This window comes from Enhydra lutris, unplaced genomic scaffold (genome assembly GCF_002288905.1).
Source record: "Enhydra lutris kenyoni isolate GAN:26980312 unplaced genomic scaffold, ASM228890v2 scaffoldscaffold21, whole genome shotgun sequence".
NCBI lineage: Eukaryota > Metazoa > Chordata > Mammalia > Carnivora > Mustelidae > Enhydra > Enhydra lutris.
The window spans coordinates 68,635,277-68,649,703 of NW_019154105.1; the positions used below are offsets into that span (position 1 = coordinate 68,635,277).

Below are 14,427 nucleotides of genomic sequence, written 5' to 3' on the forward strand. Positions count from 1 at the left end.
AAAAAAAAAAAAAAAAAAAAAAAAAAAAAAAAAAAAAAAAGGTGAGATCCAAGGAGCAGAAAAGGAAAATGGCAATCAAACACAGGTTTTCACTTTCTCCCCCAACAGGAGAAACTGTATAATAGGATGAGTTTCAGGGACAGAGAAATGAATATTTGGGGAAAAAAAAAAAAAAAAAAAAAAAAAAAAGCAGGGTGCCTGCCTGGCTCATCAGTGGAGTATGTAATGCTTGACGTCAGGGTTGTGGGTTCAAGCCCCACATTGGATATAGAGCCTATTAAAGAAAAAGAAAAAGAAAGAAAGAAAGAAAGAAAGAAAGAAAGAAAGAAAGAAAGAAAGAAAGGCAATAATTAACTCCAAGAAAAACAAAAAGTTGTACAAAAAAGAAAATGTAATTAGAACACAATTTGCTTTGCACTGAATGATATTTACATAGTCAAAATTATGTAAACATTTATGTTTGATGTAATAAAAACAGTTAGTTAATTTGCCCCCTGGAGTGACCAATAGGCTAAAAATTAAAACAAACAAAAAACACCAAAGAACACTGAATTAATTATATGCAAAGAATGGAAAGAAAAGAAATAAATGATTGAAAAATCAGTCTTCATTTTCCATAAAAGAAAATCAACAGAAAATATCTAAATGATAAATCGAAAGACAGTATTTAAAACTAAAAGAAAATGTTAGAAGAGTTAAAAATAATTAGCTCTAAGGAGGAGAGTGAACTATTTTTCACAATTAACCTCTCAGTAGAATTTGGTCTGTTTATAAGTGTGTATACTTCTTTGATTTTATAATAGGTGAGATTCAAAAATATGTTAAGGGATTTGTAACTCCTTCCATTACTTTAATACTTTGAAAGAACTTTCCTTGGTCATGAAAAGGACTATAGACATGTGTCACAGCATTTGCATAATGCAGAAAATCTGTTATAGTGCATATGATGAAATAATATGAACTTACATTACTTTTTATAAATAGTTAACTACACAGAAAAATGCTCCTTACAGGTCAGGTGAAAAAAAGCAGAGAAGAATACTATAGTACAATCCCAAGTTTGTAAAATAAATGTACTTAGTTTTGGGGGGTTTTTTAAATTTTTTTTTTAAGATTTTATTTATTTATTTGGCAGACAGAGATCACAAGTAGGCAGAGAGGCAGGCAGAGAGAGAGAGAGGAGGAAGCAGGTTTCCCTGCTGAGCAGAGAGCCCGATGAAGGACTTGATCCCAGGACTCTGGGATCATGACCTGAGCTGAAGGCAGAGACTTTAACCCACTGAGCCACCCAGGTGCCCCAAATGTACTTAGTTTTGAAGTTCTTTCCTGCCTAGACATTTGGTAGCAATATAACCTAATTTTCCCCTATTTTTATGGGTTTCTTTAATCCACATGAATTTCTTTGGTTCAAGTTGAGAGGTGAATATCTCACTGTTTTATATTACCACATAATTAACCAGTTGTCCCACCATTTATTAGTAATTATTTCTTCCTGTGATTTCTGATGTTCATCAATCATGGTTGGTATGAAAACAACTGTCATCGGGGCGCCTGGGTGGCTCAGGGGTTTAAAGCCTCTGCCTTCGGCTCAGGTCATGATCTCGGGGTCCTGGGATCAAGCCCCACATCGGGCTCTCTGCTCAGCGGTGAGCCTGCTTCCTCCTCTCTCCCTCTCTGCCTGCCTCTCTGCCTACTCGTGATTTCTGTCAAATAAATAAATAAAATCTTTAAAAAAAAAAAAAAAGAAAACAACTGTCATCGACTCTACCTACTTACAATTCCTGCTAAGAGAACCACCAACAGCCAGGTACCTAATTTTGCATTACAATCCTTTCCTCCCCATCATGGCCCAGGGGACTTAAGGTGGTCCCTGACCCTCTGGGCCAGATTGAGCCAGAGTGTCTCCAGATTCTATAGAATCCTTTGAGTTAACAGCAGTCACCCATGCATGCAAAATGGATTCCACAAAGAGACATGGCTGCTTTGGAGCTGAAGCTCTAGGGAGGAAGAGAAGCCATAAAAAATGCAGACAAGGTCCACAGAGGCAAGAATAGAGCACAAGGACAAAATCACAAGGACATGACAGCACAAAGTTCTACAGGAAATAAAGGACAAGCATCACCATGCCTGAATTTCCTGGCTTAGTCCCTGGGGGGCACTGGAGCACCAAAATAGGTAAAGCAGAAACTGACAAAATTGCAAAGGAAAAAAAGGTACATTCACTATCACAGTGGATGATTTTAACACACCTCTTAGTAACTGAGAGAACAAGCAAAAAAGAAAAAAAATCAGTGAGATTATACTATTAAATAACCCAAGATATGAGAAAGCCAGATTACCTATAGTATTTTTAGAAAATGCCGGAATTTGGAAATAAACCAATGAGGGTTCCCTTCCATAACAGAAAAAGTAACAATAAAATTTTCCACAACAGATAATTACTTGACTCCTGACCCCAGTTATCTTACGAGAACAGACGTGTCAAGAAGATCATGAAGCTCCCAGATCCAAAAGAATTCCTTTTTCACAGTATAATATCTAAAACATACATTTATCTTCTGTTTCCAATTTAAAGAGTCAGGCCTCAAAGCTGCTCATCCACCTGGATGCCCTTATAAATAGTAGACAAGTTATGCTAATATATATCACAAAAATGCTACTAAAACTTTTATTAACTTAACTTTTCACAGGAAGTTTCTCAAAAGAGCCTGGATTGAGTTGCAGCTTATGAGTTGTATTCTCTTCTGCATGTATATTATACTTCAATTCTTAAAATCTAAATGCATCACTAAGATCTAAATTCAAACATATCTATAAATCCAAGCATGATAAGTTGGGGGGGGAGTACACATACACAAAAATAAAGGAAATAAAATTGGGGGTGGGGATACGGGGTAGGGTGAGGGAGCTGCATCTCACAGGAAAAAAAAAAAATACCTGCTTCACAAGACCCGCATGTTCAGCCAGCTCTATGCCAGAAGCCACCCCTTCTTCAGGTCCTTAGTCCTTCCCCAACAAGGACGTCTAAACCCTCAAAGTATACCTATTACTCACCATGTCACTGCCACCATGGAGTTGCTGCCTGCCAAGTGTTCAGGAATCATAAACGGACCCAGAGCTCCACTTGGAGCCAGGTCTCAGTGCTTCCTGGAGTGCCACCTCACACATCCCTGTGAGATCTCGGTCTCCCACAGCGCTGAACACAACTGGTGCCCAGATCTGGGCTTCTACACATCACTGTCTTCTAAAAAGACCCAAGTTTTCTCCAAGAAACTAGCTGATTCCCTGACAAGGGGAAACAAAGTATAAAATGAGCATCTTACTGGGCCACATGTAAGAAGTGGTCAAAGGCTGACTGAGACATGTCAAAAGGGCTCTGCTGAAAGGGACTTAGTGGGACTCCTGCTCGTTAAATTTGGGACAATTTGAGCATTAGAAAGAGTAAGGACTGGGAAGCTTGGGTGGTTCAGTCGGTTAAGCATCTTCCTTCAGCTCAGGACCATGATCCCAAGGTCCTGGGATGGAGTCCTGCATCGGGCTCCCTGCTCAGCGGGGAGTCTGCTTCTCCCTCTGCCCCTCACCCCGCTCATGCTCTCTTTTCTCATAAATAAATGAAAACTTTAAAAAAAAAATGAAAGAAAGGACAGGGAAATGGGGTAACTGCGTGATGGGCATTAAGAAAAGCACTTGATGTAATGAGCACTGGGTGTTATATGCAACTGATGAATCACTAAAAATTCTACCTCTGAAACTAATAATACACTATATGTTAATTAAATCAAATTAAAAAAAATTTTTTTTAAAGATTAAGGACTGGGGTGCCTGGATGGCTCAGTCATTAGGCACCTGCCTCCAGCTCCAGTCATGATCCCAGGGTCCTGGGATGGAGCCCTGCTTCCTTGCTCAGAGGGAAGTCTGCTTCTCCCTTTCCTACTCCCCCTGCTTGTGTTCCCTCTCTCAATCAAACAAATATATAAAATCCTTAAAAAAAAAAAAAGTAAGAACTATGCTATATAGCTAAATTTTTGTTTTGTTGTTGTCGTTTTTTAAGATTTATTTATTTATTTATTTGACAGACAGAGATCACACATAGGCAGAGAGGCAGGCAGAGAGAGAGGGGGAAGCAGGCTCCCTCCTGAGCAGACAGCCGGATGCGAGGCTTGATCCCAGGACCCTGAGATCATAACCTGAGCTGAAGGCAGACGCCTAACGACTGAGCCACCCAGGCGCCCCACCATATAACTAAAATTTTTAAAAGGAAGCTCATTTTCACAGAAAAATGCCAGTTAAATACGAAAACATGATAAAAATGGACAGTTACCATTTTATAAGCCAATGGATTATAAAGGAGTGCTAAAATCATGAGGAAAGACTGGCAGGAGAAACTAAGAAATTAATCTCCGGGAAGCCTGGGTGGCTCAGTTGGTTGGACGACTGCCTTCGGCTCAGGTCATGATCCCGGGGTCCCAGGATCGAGTCCCACATCGGGCTCCCAGCTCCGTGGGGAGTCTGCTTCTCCCTCTGACCTTCTCCTCCCTCATGCTCTCTCTCACTGTCTTGCTCTCAAATAAATAAATAAATAAAATCTTTAAAAAAAAAAAAAAAAGAAAAGAAATTAATTTCCAAGCATAGCCACAGATTACTCACTAATAACAAAAAAGGTCTATATTTTCTATTGGAGTTTTGTCGGCCACCACCTACTGGGAAGTGGGAAAGCCGACCCCAAGAGCTCCTGATGAAATTCAACTGAGACATGTGTCCTTCTGTCAGCCCTCCTCCCCCGCATTCTCAGTGTCCTCTGACCCCTTTTCTTTTAGAAGGTCGTGTGAATCTCCTGTCAGCTGGAGTATGCTCATCGTGGTTCCCTTCCTTCTGAACTACTTTTCAAATGCACACTACCAGTCCTCTGAAGTTGATTTGCTTGTGATTACCAGGTACTCCCTCCTCTGCATCCCCAAACAACTCCTAGAGAAACATACTGCAAGAAGGGAGGTATTCAGTGAACACCTACATGGTACTCCCGGCTGGTCTTATGGACCAGAGTCTGATCACAAGAGATGAGAGCAATGAGTGCTGGGGGCAAGGAGTGCTGGTCTAGACTGCAGGACCCTAAAAAGACAAGATAGCAGACAGCTAAATGCAATGCAAACACCCTTTTCAACCCAGAGTGATGAAAAAAAGGCACAGGGAAAATACTGAAGATTGCTGGGGAAGTCTAAGCAAGAGCCCTGACAATGAGACAGTGTTTCCCTCATGTGTCTGGGTGCTGAGTTGGGCAGGAACCTGTCCTTGTTCTTAGAAGATCCCTGCTGACACATCTAGGAGTGAGGCTTTGAAGCAAGGGCTTGGAAGGTTTTTAAATAAACAACAAACAAGCAAACAATAAATAAACTCTTTCACAAAGCAAACAAACAAGCGATAAGATGGAACTCAAGTATGAACCCTTGGGACTACTGGGGAAGCCAGGGCATGTCTGATGATATAAAGGCACTAAAAATGGGTATAAAATTAGCTAAATTAAATGATCCAACACTAGGATCCTGCAGAGGAATGCTGGAAAACTGGAATGCTTTCAGTAAAGAACCCTAGAGGTGACCAGGGGAAAAGGGACAGATAAAATAAAAATACAGGTTTTAAAAGTAAAAAAAGAAAAGGACAGTAACGTGTGCTAACATCTGAATGGTCACTACTTACCATGGAAAGACCTTTTCCAAACAAGTGTTATTATCATTACCCTCCTTTTTCAGATATAGGGAAATTGGGGCTTAAGGAAGTTAAGCAGTTCATGACTAGACCAACCAGCTGTGCTAGACCCTGGCAGGCTGACTCCAGAGCCCATGCCTCCACTGGGAGCATAATGCTCTGCTCCAACATTGTAAGCAAGAGTAAGGGCTGGAGAATAAAAGAGGAGGAAGTGAGAGAGAATAAAAATGGTGCTGTGTGTGCATGTCATTCGGACAGGATGCTGTAGACTACAGGAATTATTTTGCTCTAAATCAAGAGAAAGATGTAATGAAATTAAAATTAATTAATCCCAGGAGCTGGAACCAAGAGACATTCAAAAGATCCCTTCAATCACATAGGTCTGAGATACCAGGAGCGTCATATAAACAAAGTCGAAATACCTACACATTCAAAATTGCTTGCAATGTGCTAGACAGACCAGTGGCGTGTGGTTATAAACCCTCCCCCACGCCACCCCCACCCCCTCAGCTCCTCACCCCCCCATCCCCGTGACTTCCACTTTGCTTTGCTGTGTGGTTTTACAGAGCTGGGAAGGAACCAGCAACACCTCTGGTGCACACCTGTGTGCCTGCCCAGCCAGTCTCAACTGGTAACTTTTTTCATACTCTACCAAGTCTAGATGCCTCTGGGGTGCATCCTGGGGTCCCTGAAGCCTCATGGGAGGGACTCCCCAATTCTGGCAAGCTGAGGATCCCAAAGGTCCTCCATGGAGTCAGAGCTGAAGCCAACCCAAAGGCTCTTCTAGCCACAAGTCCTGTGCTTTCCTGAGCCTCAAGGCAGAGTCCAACCACCCCGAGGCAGAAGGCTGGGCGGGACTCAGAGGCATTCGGGACTCGAACATGGTCCTCTTCGTCCTGAACCCACCTCCTCTCAAATCTCTTTGCCAGGTGGGCACCCCCACACCCCATCCCCAGCAGCCATATGCTTCAACACAGCAAGCCAAGAGCATCCCAACCTGTAATGAGAGCAGCAATGCTGCTCCTATGAGAGCTCAGACCTCCAGCCAAGAACAGGAGGGGACATGCGCTCCCGTACCACTAAGATGCCACAGAAGGCTGAGTGATCAGCAGTACTAAGAGGCCGGGAAGCCCGCCAGGCTCAGTCTGCAGGTCTAGTCACCACAGTTCTGTAGGGAGCACAGGTCAGTTGGGCACTACCCTGGCTCAGCTCCAACACTGTGCTCACCATTTATCACCTTCCTCAAACTAAATTCAAACTTTATTCTGTAAGAAATTTCTAGAAGAATCTTAAACCACCTGAACTCATTTTTTCCTCTAAAAACACACGAGCTTTTTTGTTTTGTGAGCTCTCCAATTAATATTTAGGTTTGCATCTGCTCTAATCTGTATCAATAACATATTATATTCTTAATGTGTTCTTCAGTTGTTCCATGGACCAATTTATATTCCCAATTTTCATGATGCCAAAGATCATTTCTAGTTTTTTCCTTCTTCCCACAGGCCTAAAAAATAAACTGGGACATTTTTTTATAACTCAAACTTAATATAAAATACAATTTCTGAAAATCACGCTGAAATAAGCAATCACTGTTTACCTAAAGAGTAATAAATTATCATAAAACCTAAAAAGCAATATAAGGCCAAGACCACTCCTCTATTAATAATAATCCAATCAGATAAAGTACATATCGAGTTGGATACAAAAACAAATGGCAATGTGTTACATCTGAACCAATTATTAACTTTAAAGTTGCAAAATGAACCACTGTAAATTTAACAACAAAAAAAACAAAATCTGATTCACATATGAACAAAGGCCTAGAATAGACATTTCTTCAGAGACACACAAATGGCCAATAAGCACAAGTAAAGATGCTCAGCATCACTAACCCTTAGAGAACTGCAAACCAAACTACAAAAAGTAGACAAACAACAGAACAGTGCTGGGAGGAGCAGGAATAGGGAATTATTACTGAATGGACACTGAGGTTCAGATTCACAAGGTGAGTGAGTCCTGGGATGGACGGTGGTGACAGCCATTCAACAATGTGAACATGTTTAGTACCACTGAGCTGTGCACTTAAAAATGGTCAAGATGGTAGAGTTTATGTTATGTGTATTTTAACACAATTTTTTTAATAGAAAAAACAAAGAACCATAGTAGGGCTATGGAAGAGTAAGAAAAAAATTTTGGATATTAGAAAGATTAAGTACAGAATGAGAAAGATGAAAAAATAGTACAAAAACACAATACCTTTAAGTTTGGTATAGTTGTGAAGGAGTGGATCAGCAGAAACCATGCATGGCCACCAGGGGTAACCGGACACTTTAGACCACACCAAATCACCGACATTATATTTCAATAGGTGGTCTTTGTCTCTGCCAGTATTTGGACAGGACTCTTTCTTAGGTGCAATCTGAAAATGAACAACAAAAGACATACTAACACATCCAATGAGTACCCCTAAATCCAGCCTTTTATCCAAAGATTAATCAGGCTAGAGGTTTAAAATACAAATACACACACACACACACACACACACACACACACACCCCGGAAAAAGGAGCATGCTTGCGGGGCACCTGGGTGGCTCAATTGATTAAGCATCTGCCTTCGGTCATGATCTCAGTGTCCTGGAATGGAGCCCCACATTGGGCTCCCTGCTCAGCAGGGAGCCTTCTTCTCCCTCTCCCTTTGCCCCTTCCTCTCAACTCATGCTCTCAGTATCTTTCCTCAGATAAATAATTAACATCTTAAAAAGGAGGGGGGGCTGGGTGGCTCAGTCAGTTAATCCGACCTGCATTCGGCTCAGGTCATGATCCCAAGGTCCTGGAATCAAGCCCCACATGGGGCTCCCTGTGCAGTGAGGAGTCTGCTTCTCCCCCTCCTTCCTGCTCATGCTTTCTCTCAAATAAATAAATAAAATTTAAAAAAAAAAAAAAAAAGGAGCATGCTTCCCCTGCTATTACTTCAGTAATTGTCCCTTGCCCTAACTAGAGAATCAGCATAGTGCCTGGCACACACAGTAGGTACTCAACATTATGATGGAGAGCCCTACGTAAATCTACTTCTTTGGCCTAGTTGATGGTCTTTAACGGTGCTTTATTCACCTGGTCAAAGAAGAATTTGCATGAATTGAATCCATATTCTGACACCCCCCCACCCCTGCTCCCCAGCCACACATCTGTCAGTTCTCTGGAGCACGTGCATCACCCAACATGGGAGGACCCAGAGTGGCAAGGACATCAGGAGGGCTTGGCAGCAAGTCTCGGCTCCATCTGTGATTTGAGTCCTGGGACTCTAAGCCTGTTTCTCCACCTCAGAACACATGTCACTTAGGAGGCTGGAGACCTGACCAGGGCCACTGCCACCACACACCCCTCTCAGTTCTGCCCTCCAGTGGGACAAGCAGAGTTGGCTTGACTCCTGGCCTCCTTGTGAGTGTGAACTCCTGAGCTTTCCCCTAAGAGCTCTACATACGTAGGCAAGTTGCTGAACTTGTCTGGGCTTCAGTTTCCTCATCTGTAAACCAAGAACAGCAGCTCTGAAATCTCAGTAATTGTTAAAAAGTTCAGCGTGCCTGCTGGGAAGGGCTGGCACAAAGTGGCCACATTATGCTGATTCCTCCACAGCATCCCAGCTTTACGTTCTGTGCCATCTAAGCTACATGGCAGCCCCATGAAGATAAGTGGTATCACCCCCACTCTGAAGATGGAGAGTCAAAATTCAGGTTTTCACAAAACCAGGCAGCAGAGCTAGGAAGCACTTGCACTGGCCTCCTCCCCTATGAAAGAGTGAGGTCCCCCACAAACATGGGCACTTCAAAAACCCACTGCATCAGCCCAGCTCACTAAATTGATCTTTCAAAAACTTCACTGTGGTAGGGGCGCCTGGGACCAGTCAGTGAAGCGTCTTGCCTTCAGCTCAGGTCATGATCCCAGGGTCCTGAGATGAAGTCCCACATCAGGCTCCCTGCTCAGCAGGGAGCCTACTTCTCCCCCTCCCTCTCCCTGCCACTCCCCCTGCTTGTATGTGCTCTCTCTCCCTCTCTCTCTCTCTTTCTGTCAAATAAATATTTTTTAAAAATAAATAAATAATTCACTGTCGTAATTACATTAGCAACAACTAAACAGCTCCTGAGCACTTAAAGCACTTTTTTTTTTAAAGATTTTATTTATTTATTTGACAGACAGAGACCACAATTAGGCAGAGGCAGGCAGAGAGAGAAGGGGGGAAGCGGGCTCCCCGCTGAGCAGAAAGCCCAATGCGGGGCTCGATCCCAGGACCCTGAGATCACAAACTGAGCCGAAGGCAGAGGCCCAACCCACTGAGCCATCCAGGTGCCCCTTAAAGCACTTTTTTTAAACCCTTAAAAATCTTCATTATTTTAACAATTTTAAGGAAACTGTAGCCATTTCCCCTCTTATATGTGAAAACTGTAAAATTCCTCAACTGTAAATTTAAACTAAATATCCCAACCTTGATGATGATTAAATATTCCAACCCGAACTAGTTTCAGGTTCCCTTTGTACACGCCTGCAAGGGAGCCTGGAGCTTCAACTAAAGACTAGTGGGCACCAGGCAACTTCCAGATTCTGTTCATACAGACTGTATACAGACCATCAGCCCCTGGCACCCTCCCTACCTCCTTCTGCCAAGGCCAAAGCTCCGGCTGTATTCTCTGGCCAACACTGATTTAAGTAGCAGGCCATCCTGAGTGCCACTTTAAGATACAGAGACAAAAACCACTACCTTCCTTCATTTTAAGTCAAGAGGTTTCCACCCAGTGTTGGATAAGTGAACACTTCCTCAGATGTGTTCAAGTGCTGGGCTCTGCATTGGGAACCTAGAATGTGAAAGTGTGGGACACAGCCCAGCCGCCAAGGAGGTAGACCATGTGCCGGACGCCCTGGTAGAGGAGACAAGTGGACAGTGAACCACGTGGAAGGACAGGAGCACTCCTGCACAACACAGCTTTGCTTCTCACTCCTCAGATGGTATAAACTGAAGAAGCCTCAAGCTAGGTCCCAACACCCCTCCGCAATTAGGCTAAAGAATGTCTCTGGAGATAAGATCCATGGAAACAGCACAGCCTAAAGGTCAAGGGCTGTGGAATTGGCCAGACCCAGGTTTAGAAACTGGTTTTACCTCTCTTTAGTCATTTTAATCTTGAACACTTAGTTAACCTCCCCAGGCCACACAATGGACTCAACAGGCTGCTGTGAGGCTTACGGGAGGCAATGTCAGGGTGTCCTAAAGTGGGGGCCCAAGCACGGCCCAGGCGCCATGGTCAGCCATGTGCAGACAGGGGAGCTGGAGAGCAGATGCACAGTGGCCTCTGCTCCCCTCCAGCCAACCCCACATGCAGAAGCACCCTCCCGTGGTTCCCACGTTAGGGCAACAGGCTGTTGCACTTGGCTGTACCCTGGCCACAGCGCCTCACGGATACCTTTTTATCTGAGGGACTTGAGATCTTGGACACCAGTGCTGCTTCAACAAGACCCTGCTCCAGTAAGGAGTCATATTTTATGCTTCTCTTCCTGCTCCTTCTTGCCTTATTTTCTGGTTTTTGTCCATTTTCTTCTGACTGGGACACAGCAGCAGCACTGTCACCACAAATAGAAGATTCAAAGAGAGGTTTCCCATTCATATATGTTTTGGTGATCTTCAGCTTAATTTCCGGAGAGCCATTTTTGATAGGGGTGGTGTTAGGCGGTGTCCCAAGTCCTTTCCCTTCCTGGGACTCAAAACGTAATCTGGCATCATGAGCACCAGGTTCTCCATTAAATACACGCGAAGTTAGGTCTTTCAGCTTCTCAGATGGAATAAAGGGAAGTGCATCATGGCCATTAAACTTTTGCATGACCCCCTCCTGCAGACTGGTAGAGAGGTGGGCTTTGCTGAGGAACACAGAACATTCACGATTCACTTCACAGTTCTGAGTCTTTCCATTTGTATTGCCAAGGATTTCTGGTGCCTGCTTCATCTTTATGCACTTTACAACTTTCTGAACAGAAAGAGGACTTCTTTGATGCTAACTTCCATTCAGCCCAGATGCTTCCGTTCTTAGAACACTACAATATTAGAAAAACACAAATAAAAAGAAACATTATGTTTAAACCTCACAAGCATGCTGACACTGCTACAACTTTGGGTAGTCGTTTGTTTTGAGAAAATTTACAATATTTCCATAATCATTTGGGTCACAGACGCAGTTCTAATTTCACAAAAATGAGACAGAATCACAAAATGATAAAGTTGCAAGGAAAAGAACAGGGATCATTTTTAAGGGGGAGAACACTAGAGAACACAAAAAAAGGCATGGAGACACGAGTTGTGCCACCACCACGACCCAGCACCGTGGCTGTGGATACTGGCTTCAGTTGCCTCAATCACTGTTGAGTGGGGAGATCACCGTTGGTGCATGTGCCTGAGGCAGCTCACACAAAGCCAGGCCTTCGGGGGCACCTTCGGGGCTCAGATGGCTCAGTGTCTGCTTTCGGCTCAGCACATGGTCCCGGTTCCTGGGATGGAGCCCAGAGTCTGGCTCCCTGCTCAGCAAGGTGCCTGTTTCTCTCTCCGCCTCTGCCTCTCCCCCCACTTGTGCACACTCTATCTCTCAAATAAATAAAATCCTTAAAAACAACAACAAAGACAGGCCTTTGTAAAAGGACAAGAGGGAACAGCACAAAACAAAGTTCCTCTGGTCACAGCTGAGGACTCCCAGGCAGATGGGTTCCAGTGACACACCCAAGGTTACTAATCAGCACAGTTGATAACCAGATCTCCCAAAGGCTGGCACACCATTAGTTCCAGATTGATGTTGGGGACCCGGGGTGGGGCGGGAGGGGTGGGGTGGGCGCTTACAAAGTGAGAAAACAGCCCGAGTCAGTTCTGGTTTATGCTCAGACTAACCTCTGTTGTCCACCCCTTCCTGGCCCAGGCCCAAAATTAAATGTTATGACAAGAAGTACTGTAGTAATGGCAAATTTTATTTAGCTATCTCCTGAAGATTAACTAGCGAGGTCAACACTGCTGAGTCATAACGTGCACTACTTGCAATGTGCCCTGCTGGCCGCTTGAGGCCTAAGGGCAGAAGGGGGCAGTTTTAAGAAGACCCCTTGGGCTACATGGGATAATCAGAGGCTTTACTGTACAACTTTAGACCCCACTTGGGGACTCCCAGTGAAAGCACCAAAACCCAAAGGTCAGCTAGGAACAAGGAACGGGCAGGCACCCATTCCAGCTGGGAATACATTCACCAAGACTACACTAGGACGGCCACCAAGGAGACCCCTCCCAGAAGGCAACGCCAGCAGCATCAGACACCAGCGAGAAGCTGAGAGTACAAAGCAGAGAGATGCACACATGTACTGCAGCACTTCTAAGCTGTGGAAGACTCTGCTCCCCAGGGACACTCAGTACTGTCTAGAAACATTTTCTGATTGTTACCTCTGGGGAGCTGCTACTGACATCTACTGGGAAGGGTCAAGAAGCCTGTTACACAGAGGCCAGCCCCCACAACAACGAATTACCTGGCTGAAAATGCCAAGAGTGTGGAGGCAGAGAAAGCTCAAGTGCAGCAATGGGGACCAGACTGTAGCACCTGCAGTTTCCACACAGACCTCAGTGGAGACACAGGAATAAAGAGCAAACTCAACAGCCCAAGTTCCAGTTTAGCTTCACAGGCACTAGACGCCTTCTAGCACCAGAACACGTAGAAGAGCACGTGCTTTCACTCACACGGTATTTTTTTAAGGTAAATTATTCCAGCTCACGTCAGATTAACTGGGCAAAAATATAAAAAACAACTACCTGAAGACACAAAGACCAAAAGCAGGAAGAAAACAAACAGGAGTCCGCTCCTGGAAGAAAGGAGCAGTGCCAGAATATCCCGGCTTTCAGTTTTGTTCTTAAAGAAAGTTCGAGGCAATGGGAACAGTTGTACAAGAAGTAAAACTTCTGGGGCGCCTGGGTGGCTCAGTGGGTTAAAGCCTCTGCCTTCGGCTCAGGTCATGATCTCAGAGTCCTGGGATCGAGCCCCACATCGGGCTCTCTGCTCAGCAGGGAGCCTGCTTCCTCCTCTCTCTCTGCCTGCCTCTCTGCCTACTTGTAATCTCTGTCTGTCAAATAAATAAATAAAATCTTTAAAAAAAATTTTTTTAAAGAAGTAAAACTTCTAAGGGCGCCTGGGTGGTTCAGTTGGCTCAGTGTCTGCCTTTGGCTCAGGTCATGATCCGGGGTCCTGAGACAGAGCCCCATGTCAGGCTGCCTCAGCGGGGAGCCTGCTTCTCCCTCTCCTTTTATATCCCTGCTCATGCTCTCTCTCCCTTTCTTTCTATCTCAAGTAAATAAATAAAATCTTTAACAACAACAAAAAAAAAGTACAACTTCTAACAGAAGAGAGCCATTGAGGAGGAGCCCCAAATTCTGCATATAAACCATGTCCAAATTCCAGGCTGACACATATATGTGATAGAGTCCAAGTAGCCCAGTTTATAAAATAACTGAAACAAGACTCCAGCTGCTGGACAAAAAAAAAAACACAAACCAAAACACCACTTTAAGATCAAAACCACAATGAGATCCTACCTCACATCCAGTAGGATGGCTACTCTCAAAAAAAACCATGAAATAACCAGTGTTGGTGAGGATATGGAGAAATTAGAACCCTGTGCAGTGCTGGTGGGAGTGCAAAATGGCGCAGCCGCCGCAGAAAAC

General features: G+C 44.1%; 1 protein-coding gene across 2 annotated transcripts in view; it reads right to left on the minus strand.

Annotated features, from left to right (window-relative positions):
* LOC111149264 (nuclear receptor binding SET domain protein 2) overlaps positions 1 to 14,427 on the minus strand; it is a 93,071-nt gene that overhangs the window by 50,639 nt on the left and 28,005 nt on the right. For both annotated transcript variants that reach the window (XM_022506229.1, XM_022506230.1), the window contains exons 2-3: positions 11,156 to 11,780; positions 7,960 to 8,122 (exon numbers count right to left, since the gene is read on the minus strand). In XM_022506229.1, the coding sequence (XP_022361937.1) occupies positions 7,960 to 8,122; positions 11,156 to 11,692 (700 nt within the window). In that variant the 5' untranslated portion in view covers positions 11,693 to 11,780. The remainder of the gene's footprint in view (positions 1 to 7,959; positions 8,123 to 11,155; positions 11,781 to 14,427) is intronic.